The 12039-nt window shown below is 43.7% G+C and overlaps 1 protein-coding gene across 2 annotated transcripts in view; it reads left to right on the plus strand.

The window, feature by feature from the left end:
- The first annotated feature begins 321 nt into the window (after positions 1–321).
- Positions 322–12039, plus strand: part of Klhdc1 (kelch domain containing 1) — a 43105-nt gene continuing 31387 nt past the window's right edge. Inside the window, exon 1 of one of the 2 annotated variants that reach the window (XM_036206091.1) lies at positions 322–497. In XM_036206091.1, the coding sequence (XP_036061984.1) occupies positions 402–497 (96 nt within the window). In that variant the 5' untranslated portion in view covers positions 322–401. The remainder of the gene's footprint in view (positions 498–12039) is intronic. The other variant, XM_036206092.1, reaches the window with a different exon arrangement.

The following is a 12039-nucleotide window of genomic DNA, read 5'->3' on the forward strand; positions in this document are numbered from 1 at the left end:
GGTGTGATTCCCGGCACCCACATGCAAGTTCACGACTGCCCATAACTCCAGTTCCACGATGTACATGATACAAAGACACACACATTCGAACCGAATACTGACAGGCATAAAATAATTTAAACTTAAAAAAAAAAAGCATCACGAGAAGGAAGTGAAGGAAACGGCTCCAGAGGAATAAACACCTAACAAGTCCAGACAGTGGCTGCAGAGAAGCTTCAGGGAGAGGCGCGGAGTGAGTCTAAGGAGCGCACGCGTTCCGGGAGAGCACCCGGGCCCCCGACCCGGGCGGCGGCCGCGCAGACGCGCAGGTTTCTCGGTTCCGCCTCCGCCAATCTGGACCCTCCTCGCGTTCCGTTCGTGCGTGCGAGCCGGCGCCGAGCTGGCTGAGCCGCGGAGGGCGGATGGCGGACTCGCAGGCGTTCTGCGTGGCCGAGGAGCGCAGCGGCCACTGCGCCGTGGTGGACGGACACTTCCTCTACGTGTGGGGGGGCTACGTGGTAAGGGGAAGGGGCGGGCGCGCCGGGGCGGCGCGGGAGCGGCGGCTGGGGGATGACGGCCGGCGACGCGGCAGCTCCCCCCCGCACCGCAGGCTTCCAGGCGGCTCGCCTGCGCAGCGCACCCCACTCGCCGCGGGCCGTCCGTGGTCGCTCCGGCTCCCAAAGCCACCCACTCGGGGTCCCAGGGTGCGTGGCTCCTCCAGCCTCCGTGGCGCAGGACTGGAGAGGACCCCAGGACGCCGCGCCGGGTTATACTGTCCATCTATTGCCACGGTGCGACTCAAAATACCCAAGTCACCAAGCAGTTAACCGTATCAGCTATTTTTAGTGGCGTTTCTTAGCTAATTAAGTACTTCTGGAGTCTCAAAATAGATCCGTATTCGCAACAACTGCACCACGGAGTTTGGAGGTTGAAAATTCGTATTACCATGGCGGTTGGAATGTGTGTTTTGTTTTGTTTCTATGATTGTAGGATGATAAGCAGGGATTATCGAGTTGGAAAAGTGACTCAGATATACACGCCAACCCCGTTGGTTTACAGATTAGAAAATAAGCCCTGCGGAAGCCCTACTGCAAATAGAAGATACATCTTCTGACTGCTCTATACCTTTATATGACAGACCTGTAACACGAGTGAAAGACAACGAAATAAAGTGCATACTGTGTGTGTTAAGAATTCTCAGGTCCAAGTGGGTTTTTGTTGTTTTGTGTGTTTATTCCTAGTTTAGTTCATTACCAGAAAAGAAAATTAGAATTTGTTTTTGAGTGCCCACCATCTATGGCGTTTCCCTAGGGACTCTCAATCTTTTTTTATTTTAGCTGAGGATCAAACCCAGGGCCTTGCACTTGCTAGGCAAGCGCTCTACCACTGAGCTAAATCCCCAACCGGGACTCTCAATCTTAATAGGATCATCTACGATCTAATCTGTAAGGTGACCCTTATAGCAGACAAGTCTCTATTTTATTTTAATATTTATATTATGTTCATGAATGTTTTACCTGTATGTATGTCTGTGTATCTTGTGTATGCTTGCTGCCCACGTAGGTCAGAAGAGGGTGCTGGAACCTGGAACTGGCAACACACTGTTAGGAGCCACCATGTGGGTGTTGGGGCTGGAATCCAGGTTCTCTGCCAGGGCAGCCAGTGCTCTTAGCCACTGGGCCATCTCTTCTGCCCCAAGTCTCCATTTTATAAAGAAAGGCATTGGCCCTTTGATGGTCATGTGACACCAGGGGCTGCTTTCTGGAGCTTTGTTTTTATTAATTAATTTAACTAATTGAGACAAGATCTCACACTGCAGCTCTCACAGGCTGGCCTGGAATTTTTTGTGTAGCCCAGGTTGGCTGCAGAGTCAGGGCTAGCTTCCCGGTTTTTTTTGTTTTGTTTTGTTTTGTTTTGTTTTGTTTTGTTTTGTTTGTCTCCCAAATGTTCAAATGTACAGGCATGAGTGAATGAGTGACCACAGCTAGCTCTCCCATTGTTTTTGGCTCTTCTTTTTTTTCTCTTTTCTTCTTTTCCTTCTCTCTCTCTCTCTCTCTCTCTCTCTTTTCTGGGTTTGTCTGGGTTTTTGTTTGTTTTGTTTTGAAACAGGTCTCAAGTACCACAGGTTGGCCTTGAACTCCTGATCCTTCAGCTTCCACCTCCTGAGTGTTGGGATTACTAGTGGTCCTCTCCTGGCCTGGTTTCTTTGAATTTGTTTTTGTGTGTGTGTGTGTGTGTGTGTGTGTGAAAAACTAGTTTATACATAATACACAATAATGGTTGTGTGCACATAATACATGTATATAATGATGGCAGTGTACACATAAAGGTTTTTAAAAATGTTTTTAAGCTCTATCACTTGGAGATATAGATGTACTAAACTTTATCTGCTGAGTTTCTATTGGGTTATGTTGATAATGGTGTAAGTTTAAATGGAAAAAAAAAATTAAAATAATAATCCTGCCAGCCAGGTTGTGTAGCAGCATTCCTGCAGTGCCTGAACTTGGGAGGCATAAAAAGGAGGAGCAGTTGGAGGGCTTTCTCTGTTACATTGTGAGTTCAGGGGTAGCCTGGACTACATGAGACCTTGTCTCAAAAATAATAGTAATCTTCTAATATTGCATCTTTGTATGAATTCACTTTAACTCCATAAATGAAATAGATCAGTGCAGAATTCTTTGAGGCCATGAAGGAAATATCTAAGTGTTTTAAATCTTATTTTATTCTTGAAAATTGTAATCGGTGGGAGTCCAGTTCTCCAGTTGGCAGCTAAAGAATATTCCAAAGAGCAAAGGCACTACAAACATAACCCTGAAAAATACAACACAGATTTAAATCCTGAGTCTGTTACTTTTTAAATCCCAGATATCATCAGCAGTCTAATCACATCTCAGGTATAAGTAGAAGGGAGGGCGGAGGAGGAGGCAAAAAGACAGCATGCCTTCTCTCCAGAAAACACAGGATCCTTCCAACAACTCTTCTGTAAGAGCCTTTTGAACAGGAGATGGCTGACAGGTCCTGGAAGCTGGAGGGATTCCAGCAGCCGGTGGTTAAGAATGTGGTTGGTGTTGTCTGTTTTATATTCTAACCAGTTGTCCTCATTAGTGCAAACAGTGCATGTGTGGAAGTTGACAGATGTGTGTCCTGAAAACTTGATACCTGTCTAAAGTACTTCTAGCTTGAACCAGTTTTAAAGAGCAATGGATCTAAATTTGTCTCAAGAGGCCACCATAGTTCATGCTAGAATATTCTTTTGTTCTATGCTCCTCTATGTCTTTTCTGGTTTATTGACATCCATACAGGTTGCCTGTGCAGGTGGACAGACCATGATATGTGAGCCATTTCCCAGATTTCAAAGGAAGAGTAGAGTCATTGTATGTTCATAGATGGTGTATACCTCTTGAGACCTCAGACAGTTCCGTTCCTCTAACAGGACTGATAAAGATGAATTTTTCTCTGAACTAAAAGAAAATTTAATCTATGAATCTGAAAATCTAGCCTGCTATGTATGGAAGATCAGTTTAGGAAATGTTTGAAAAGAGTGAAGGGAAGAGAGAGGGCTTTAGTCCCAGGCACTAAAGGATCTCACTGCTCCAAAGTAATCAGTGGTCCATCTGGTAGATGGTGCCATGGGCTGGGAGAGAGAGGGCAGAAACAGCCAGACTATGAGACTATTTTTGTTTGTAAAAGTAGCATTTTGAATCTAGACAACCAATTATACAATAAATGCTTCTTCTAAGATAAGCAGAGGAAATTGGTGTCAGAGCCTTAGGACCAGTAATTAATCATAGGAAAACTGAACTTCACTGTGGGCAAGACAGGACTGTTTTAAAATCTTGGGCTGAGAAAAGAAAATCTGAATTAGGAAAATATATAAAGAAAAAAATTGGCAGAACAATTTTTTAATGACTTTTTAAAAAGCACCACAAAGTGAGAAGCCCAGTGGCAGATAAGGAAATACTTGTAATGTGTGTGATAGACTGAAGGCCTACAAAAGCCAAGAGCAGCTGATAAGCAAGTTTCAAAGAAGTGAGGGGCCTAGGAGGTGAGTCCTTGCCTCTGCCCATGAACCCTGGGTTGGACTGAAAAACTGGCCTGTGGTGCGCACTTGTAACTAAGCACTGAGGGGAGAGAGGTAGAAGGATGCCCACAGTCTCAGAAGATGCCCACAGTCTCAGAAGATGCCCACAGTCTCAGAAGATGCCCACAGTCTCAGAAGATGCCCACAGTCTCAGAAGATGCCCACAGTCTCAGAAGATGCCCACAGTCTCAGAGATGCACCACAGTCTCAGAAGATGCCCACAGTCTCAGAAGATGCACCACAGTCTCAGAAGATGCCCACAGTCTCAGAAGATGCCCACAGTCTCAGAAGATGCCCACAGTCTCAGAAGATGCCCACAGTCTCAGAAGATGCACCACAGTCTCAGAAGATGCCCACAGTCTCAGAAGATGCCCACAGTCTCAGAAGATGCACCAGTCTCAGAAGATGCCCAGTCTCAGAAGATGCCCACAGTCTCAGAAGATGCACCACAGTCTCAGAAGATGCCCACAGTCTCAGAAGATGCCCACAGTCTCAGAAGATGCACCACAGTCTCAGAAGATGCCCACAGTCTCAGAAGATGCCCACAGTCTCAGAAGATGCCCACAGTCTCAGAAGATTCACCGCAGTCTCAGAAGATGCCCACAGTCTCAGAAGATGCACCATGGTCTCAGAAGATGCACCACAGTCTCAGAAGATGCCCACAGTCTCAGAAGATGCCCGCAGTCTCAGAAGATGCACCATGGTCTCAGAAGATGCTGGCATAAGAGGCAATGGTCAAGCTGCGTCTCAGTGTTTGTCAGTCTGCAGCCTTTACTGTGGTGTGGACTCAGAGCTTGCTCTCTGCAAGACCAGATGCTGGGCCTTCAGTCTCCCTGATGACCCGTGAACTACTTAATAGTCATTTCTTAAATGTTTATGAGGTGGTTTTTTTTTTTTTTTTTTTTGAGACAGGGTTTCTCTCTGTAGCTCTGGCTATCCTGGAACTCACTCTGTAGACCAGGCTGGCCTCGAACTCACAGAGATCCACCTGCCTGTGCCTCCCCAAGTGCTGAGATTAAAGGTGTGCACCACTATGCCCAGCTAAATTTTATGGATTTTTATATAACCAAGGAACACATAAAATATCACTTACAGATAAACACACTCGCCTGCCAGATTAAGAACAGGGCCAGGGAGATGGTTCAGCAGGTCAAGGTGGCTGATCTAAGTTTGGTGACCTAAGTTTGCTCCTTGGAACCCACATGGTAGAAGGGGACAAGTGGTTCCTACAAGTTGTCTTCTGACCTCCACACATGCACCTCATGAGTTATGTGCATGCATTTCCCCCAAAAACCCAAATATAAAGACAAATTTTTAGAATTATCACCGTCACTTTGAAAGTTCCTTGTTTATCTTTCTTGGTTGAGCACACAGCTTCCCCCCCCCCCCCCCATTGTCATCACCTTTGTTGTTGTTGTTGTTTTGGAGTTTCAGGCAGTGGTGAGCTATCCAGTGTGGTGCGGGAACTGAACTTGGGTCCTCGGCAAGAGCACTCATGCTCAGTCGCTGGGTCGTGTCTCCAGCCGATGTGGGGTTTCTTTTCTTATTAATTCCTGTGACTTTGCTCCTCTGTTGGCTGAGGGAGTTTTACATTTCCTTTGGACATCATGAAGCCTTGAAGCTATTTCAGACAAATTTGATGCTCTAGTGAAACCTGTCACCTGGTCAGCCCTGTTCAGGCCCGGGGTTCACTGTTCCATTAGAACCGTTGACTCTGTTCTTTAATTCTTGTTACAAGTCTTAAGGGGGTGCTTCTGAGTATTCAGATCTATGTTCTATCATTGTTCCTGTTATTATTTTTTAATTACTTTTTCTTTTGAGTCAGGGTCTTTTGTTTTGTTTTGTTTTGTTTTGTTTTTCCAGACAGGGTTTCTCTGTGTAGCTGTGATTGTCCTGTAACTGCTCCTTAGACCAGGCAGGCCTGCCTCTGCCTCCTGAGTGCTGGGATTAAAGGTGTGCACTGCTGCCACTTCCGCCGCCACCCGCCACCTGGCCTTGAGTCAGGGTCTTATGTATCCCAGGATTCCCTCAAACTTGCTATATAGTCAAGGCTAACCTTGAGCCCTTGATCCTCTTGACTCTATCCCTTGAGTGCTGGAATTACAGGTGTACACTCTCTGATCAGTTTATGTGCTGTGAAGGACCAGGGCTTTGCGTAAACTAGGTAAGCAGTACACCAACTGAGCTACAGCCCCTGTGTCCTTCTTTTTAAGGCTAAATGTTCTGTTTTCATAATTGTCTGAGCCCTTGGTATCTACCATCTTACCAGATGATCAATGTCTTGAATTTCTTTGTCACTTTTTAACAGTTTTATTACTCATGCATCTGGTAAATAGTATAGTATTTGATCTGAGAATTATAGCATATTTTCCCTTTTAGATTTATGTATTTTTTTTTTTGGTTCTTTTTGTTTTGGTTTGGGTTTTTGTTTGTTTTTTTTGAGACAGTTTCTCTGTGTAGCCCTGGCTGTCCTGGAATTCACTCTGTAGACCAGGCTGGCCTTGGACTCACAAAGATTTGCCTGCCCCTGCCTCCTGAGTCTTTGGCATCAAAGGCTTGTGCCACCACCTCCAGGCACATTGTTTTTAAAAATCAGTTGTACTTGTTCTTTATAAAAATTGATATGTGTATGTATATATACAGCTGCTCTGTGTGAGTGTGGGCGCGTACCTACAGAGGCCAAAAGAGGGCATTAGATCCCCTGAGGTAGGAGTATCAGGTCGTTGTGAGCTGCTCAAGCACCTGACATGCCAGCTGGGATCTAAACCCTAGTCCTCTGGAAGAACAGCAAATGCTCTTAACCACTGAGCCACCTCTACAGCCTCTTCTTATGTATGCAATGTTTAAGCATCCAGAGTACACTTGTATGGCTAGTCCTCTTCTTTGTTTGTTTGTTTACTTATTTATTTATTTAGGATTTTTGAGATAGGGTTTCTCGTGTGGTCCTGGCTGTCCTGGAACTCTCTTTATAGACCAGGTTGGCCTCAAACTCAGAGATCTGCGTGCCTCTTCCTTTGAGTGCTAGAATTAAACCTAAAGATTAATCTGTCTGCCGCCATCACCACCAGCATCACCCCCCAATCACCACCCCAGCTGCCCCGTCTTAGGCCTCTTATTTATTATCCATTCCAGTTCTTCAGTGCTTGTGCTAGAAACTTCATTAAATATCACCAAATATTTCTCAAATGCATTGCAAGCCATGATCATTTATTTGAAGTGATTCTTCTTTAGTGTTGTGTTACGTAGACTTACTGTTACCAGTATAGTCCACTGTTGGTGAATGCTATTCTCCTTTTTTTTTCCTTTGTTGCTATAATCAGCAATGCTGCAGTGAGCATTCTTACATGTCTATTGTACATGCACCGGGTATGTGCATTCTCTAGGCATGTACCAAAGAGTAGAATGTTGGGCCACTTGTCGGGCAAATTGAATTGGAGATCTCAGACTATTGACAAAATATTTGTATTAATTTGCATCTCCACCAGCCCCCTCATTCTTCCGCATCCTCAACAACATTTGGTACCATCTGCCCTTAATTTTTTTGCCAACACAGTGAGGGCGACATGGTATTTCATTGCGGTTTTGGTTTTCATTGCTCAGGTTAATGATGTTTGTCGTGTGTGTGTGTGTGTGTGTGTGTGTGTGTGTGTGTGTGTGTGTATGTGTGTGTTATATGTGTGCAGGGACATGAGTACTTCGTTGCATGTGTGGAGGTCAAAGGATAACTTTCTGGAATTGCTTCTCTCCTTCCACTTTGGTTTTGAGGTAGGGTCCCTTTGTTTCTGCCATGCTGCTTGCTACTGCAGATTCCAGGCTAGCTGGTGCTCAGGTCTCTAGGCAATTCTCCTGTCTCCACCTCCATGTCTGCATGCTAAACTGGGCTTGCCAGGCTTTTGTGGTAAGTGCTTTCCCCACAGATCCAGCTTGATGGTCAAGGTTACTGATAAGCGTCAGTTGTTTTCTGACAATAGTCATGACTTTGTGGTCTGTTTGTGTTTTCTCTTTTGTGAAAATACTGGTCTATGTATTTTTGTGGTGGGTTGTGTTTTTGTTTTGTTTTTTAAGATTTACACGAATTCTTTAGTGTATAGTTATATGAATTGAAAATGATGGGTCAGTGAGATGGGTCAGCAGGTAAGAACACTTGCTGTCAACCTGATGACCCGAGATTGATCCCTGGAACTCACATTATAGAAAGAGATAACCAACTCCCACATGTGTCTTCTGATCTCCACAGGTATACTGTGGTGCGCACACACACACACACACACACACACACACACACACACACACACAATTTAAAAGAAAAGAAAATGCCCTCTCACATTGGAGAGGTGGCTCAGTGGTTAAGAGTGTTAGGTGCTCTGGAGGACTGGTGTTCATTTCCAAGTGCCCACAAGGTTGCTGACAATCTTCTGTAATGCCAGTCCCAAGGAATCCAACACCCTCTCCTGACCTCCTCAGTCATGTGATACATATACATGAAAAAAAAAAAAACAACAAAACAAACAAAAACCGAAAAAGCACTTACACACTTAAAAATAAATACAATTTGAAAATAAAATAAAATACCATTTCAGTTTGGAGTTTGCCTTTAACTTTCTCAATAATTCTTTGTTTGGACAAAAGTTTTTTATAAAATATTCTAATATGATTTTAATTTAGTTTCAGCCTTTTCCTCAGTGCTTTGTGTTTTCTGTATCTTGTGTCCATTATTTTCCAAACATCTTAGTTTGCCTTTCATGTTTAAATCTTGCTTTAGTGGACTTTTGCTGTTGCTCTGGTTCAGTGTGAGGGATTTTGTCTCTGTCTGTCTGTCTATGTATGTGTGTGTGTGTGTGTGTGTGTATGTATGTATCTACTATCTACTATCTATCTGTCTATCATCTGCCTATATTGTCTATCTAAACTATACATGTGTCCTCTTTTCCACTCTAAGAATTGCTCCTTGATGACTTCCTTCTTCCCCCTTGGATAACCTCAGAGGTTTACCAGCCTTCTGATGAGTGAGCTCCATTTACTGGATCCTCTGTACTTTATTTTTCTTCATTATTAGTATCTATCTTTTATCATTTCTAGTACCTGTGATTTATATGGTGGTTTTTGTTTTTATGACAGAGCCTTTCTCTGTCGGTCTGGCTGTCCTGAAACTCAATATATAGACCAGGCTGGCCAGGTCATCCTCCTGCCTCTGACTCCCGAGTATGGGCTAACGGGTGTGAACTCCTCCCACCAGCTTATTCTGCTTTATTTCTTGAACTTCTTGGTGCTTTTGTTTGTTTGTTTGTTTGTTTGTTTTCTAGGACTGAGAATTGAATCTAGGATCTTTCTAGCAAGCTCTCTATCTGTCTCCTTACAGGCGCCTTTTTAGCTGCAAATTTGGACAGGCAATATTTTGTCAGTTTACAATTCTAAATATTTTTTTGTTTTGCTTCTGTTTTTTCAAGACTGGGTTTCTCTGTCTGATTTGTAGCCCTGGCTGCCCAGGAACACCCTCTATAGACCAGGCTGGCCTCCAACTCAGATCCGCCTGCCTCTGCCTCCAGAGTGCTAAGATTAAAGGCATGCACCACCACAGCCTAGCATACTTTGTATTTTTCATTATTTATTGGACCTATAATTTACTTAAGGAAGCATTCAAACTTACAGCAGTATTCTTTTAAATATTATTTATTTAGTTAGTTAGTTTTTATGAGACAGGGTTTCTCTCTGTGGTCCTGGCTGTCCTGGAACTTGCTCTGTAGCCCATGCTGGCCTCGAACTCGCAAAGATCACAGAGATTTCCTGCCTCTGCCTTCTGAGCTGGAATGAAAGGCACATGCCCCCACTGGCCTGGCACACTTTGTCGCTGAATGTGTTTTGTTTTCTCCTCTCTGGTCTTTCTCATTCTCCTTCCTTAACTTTCTTGATTTGAGGATTGCTTCAGAAGGTTTTGTTCCTTTTCAGCTTCTTTTTGTTTACATAGAACTTATATGATTTATTTTTAGTCATTTCATAGCTGCTCTACTTAACTTTAATATGAATGCTTCATAAAGCTCAGAGTTAAAATTTACATTTATTTACTTATTCGTATGTGTCTGTGTTGCAGGGTGTGGGTGTGCCTGCCACCACGAATGTGCAATTGCAAAAATCAGTTAATTCTCTTCTTCCACCATGAGGGTTCCCAGAGATGTAATTCAGGTTATGGGCTTGGTAACAAGTTCCTTCACTCACTAAACCTTCTTGTTCACCCTCAAAGTTAGATTTTAAGTTAAAAGTTCTAGTACCAGTCTGGGGCTGCAGCAGAGCTGGTTGCTAGAACATGTACTTTGCATGCACAAAAGCTTCAGACTCAGCAGCCGCTGGCATAGGTTGATGAGAATGAGGAGTGTTGTGATATCAGTGTCTACTGCAGTTAATTTAGTGTGGATGGTTTGTTTGTTCCTTTGTTTCTCTGTGATGGGAACAGAGGATTGGGAAGAGATGAAACCAGGAGAATGGTTTGGGTTTTGAAAGATGAGTCAAATCATATTTGGCTGCTCATCAATCCAATGGAGAAGGAAACTGGATGTGGAAGAGAAGGGATTGGTTTGAAGAGGCATCTCAGTGGTTAATAGTGCTTCCTGCCCTTCAGTAAGACCTGATTCTGTTCGCAGCAGCCATGCCAGGTGGCTCCAACCACCTGGAACTCCAGCTCCAAGGGATCCCACGCCTTTTGCCTCCATGTGCTCCTGCACAGACACGCACACACATATATTTTTAAAGCTCCATTTAAGAAGGTATAATGGGGTGAAGGCCCTGAGCATCTACCTCCAACATCTTCAATTTGTGCCTCTCTTGTGTTTCTGGATCACCCAGTAAAATGTTAGTCAAGTAGATTTTTTAAATTACTGGGCTAAAGTGAAGGTACAGTCAGTTTTTCAGGAATTAATCTGCTTAGCCATCCAGCATAAGTTCCATTTGCCTTTTACATGTGAGGATACTTTCCGAAGCTCTGGGAAACTAACTATATTAAGAGCTGTGACTTCTGCCCTCCTGGTGTTAGTGGTGAGTTGTAACAAGTAGATGTGACCCCTGCCCTCATGGTGTTGGTGGTGAGTTGCAGGCCTGCCTGAACAGTAAAGTGAAGCCTTATCTCAAACAAACAAAAACCAAATACTATTTTTTTTAAGGTGTAAAGAGATCCAAGATAACAGCTTTTCAACCTTCTGGGGGAAAATAATCACAGAAGTTTCCCACATGTCACCAGGCCTGGGAATCATGAGTAAACCAGCCTTCTGAGACAGCAATGCTGAGGACACAGCAGGCACTCATGGAACAGTACTTTGTCGTTGAGACCACCAGCCTGCAAATAACAACATGGAGACTCATTATTAATTATGAAAGCTTGGTCATAGCTTAGCAATGGTCCCATTCGCTCTTATAACTTAAATTAGCCTGTTTTTACTAATCTACCTTCTTCCACATGGCTCGGCTACCTCTACTTTGTACCACATGTCCAACCTCTTCAGTGTTGCCCTGGTGTCTCTACACTGCCCATCATGCTTCTTCCACATTTGACTGGTGACTCTGCCTTTCTTCTTCCCAGAGTCCTCTCTGTCCCCAGAAGTCCCGACTAACCTCTTCCTGCCAAGCTATTGGCCATTCAGATCTTTATCACACCAATCACAGCAATACATCTTTGCACAGTGTACAAATATCCCACAACACACTCAAAATGCGTTCAGTGGGTTAAGGTATGGTGCAGCGTGCCTAGTTATATTTTAAACAAACAAACAAAAATAAATAAACAAACCCCAAAAACCTTCTTCCCCCAACTCTCTTCACCCTGAAGAGTCTTCTATAATGTGTGACCTGCCATACTCTGCTTTGTTTTTAGTGTTTTTCTATGTGAAAGTTTAACTTCTCTGAGACTTTTTCTTAAGACTCAGATATTTTTCATTTTATTCTAAACACTTGTTTCAGCTTTTCCCACCCCAAGGAACTATTTGTTACCATAT

The sequence above is a fragment of the Onychomys torridus genome, chromosome 14 (assembly GCF_903995425.1).
Source record: "Onychomys torridus chromosome 14, mOncTor1.1, whole genome shotgun sequence".
In the NCBI taxonomy this organism is placed as follows: domain Eukaryota; kingdom Metazoa; phylum Chordata; class Mammalia; order Rodentia; family Cricetidae; genus Onychomys; species Onychomys torridus.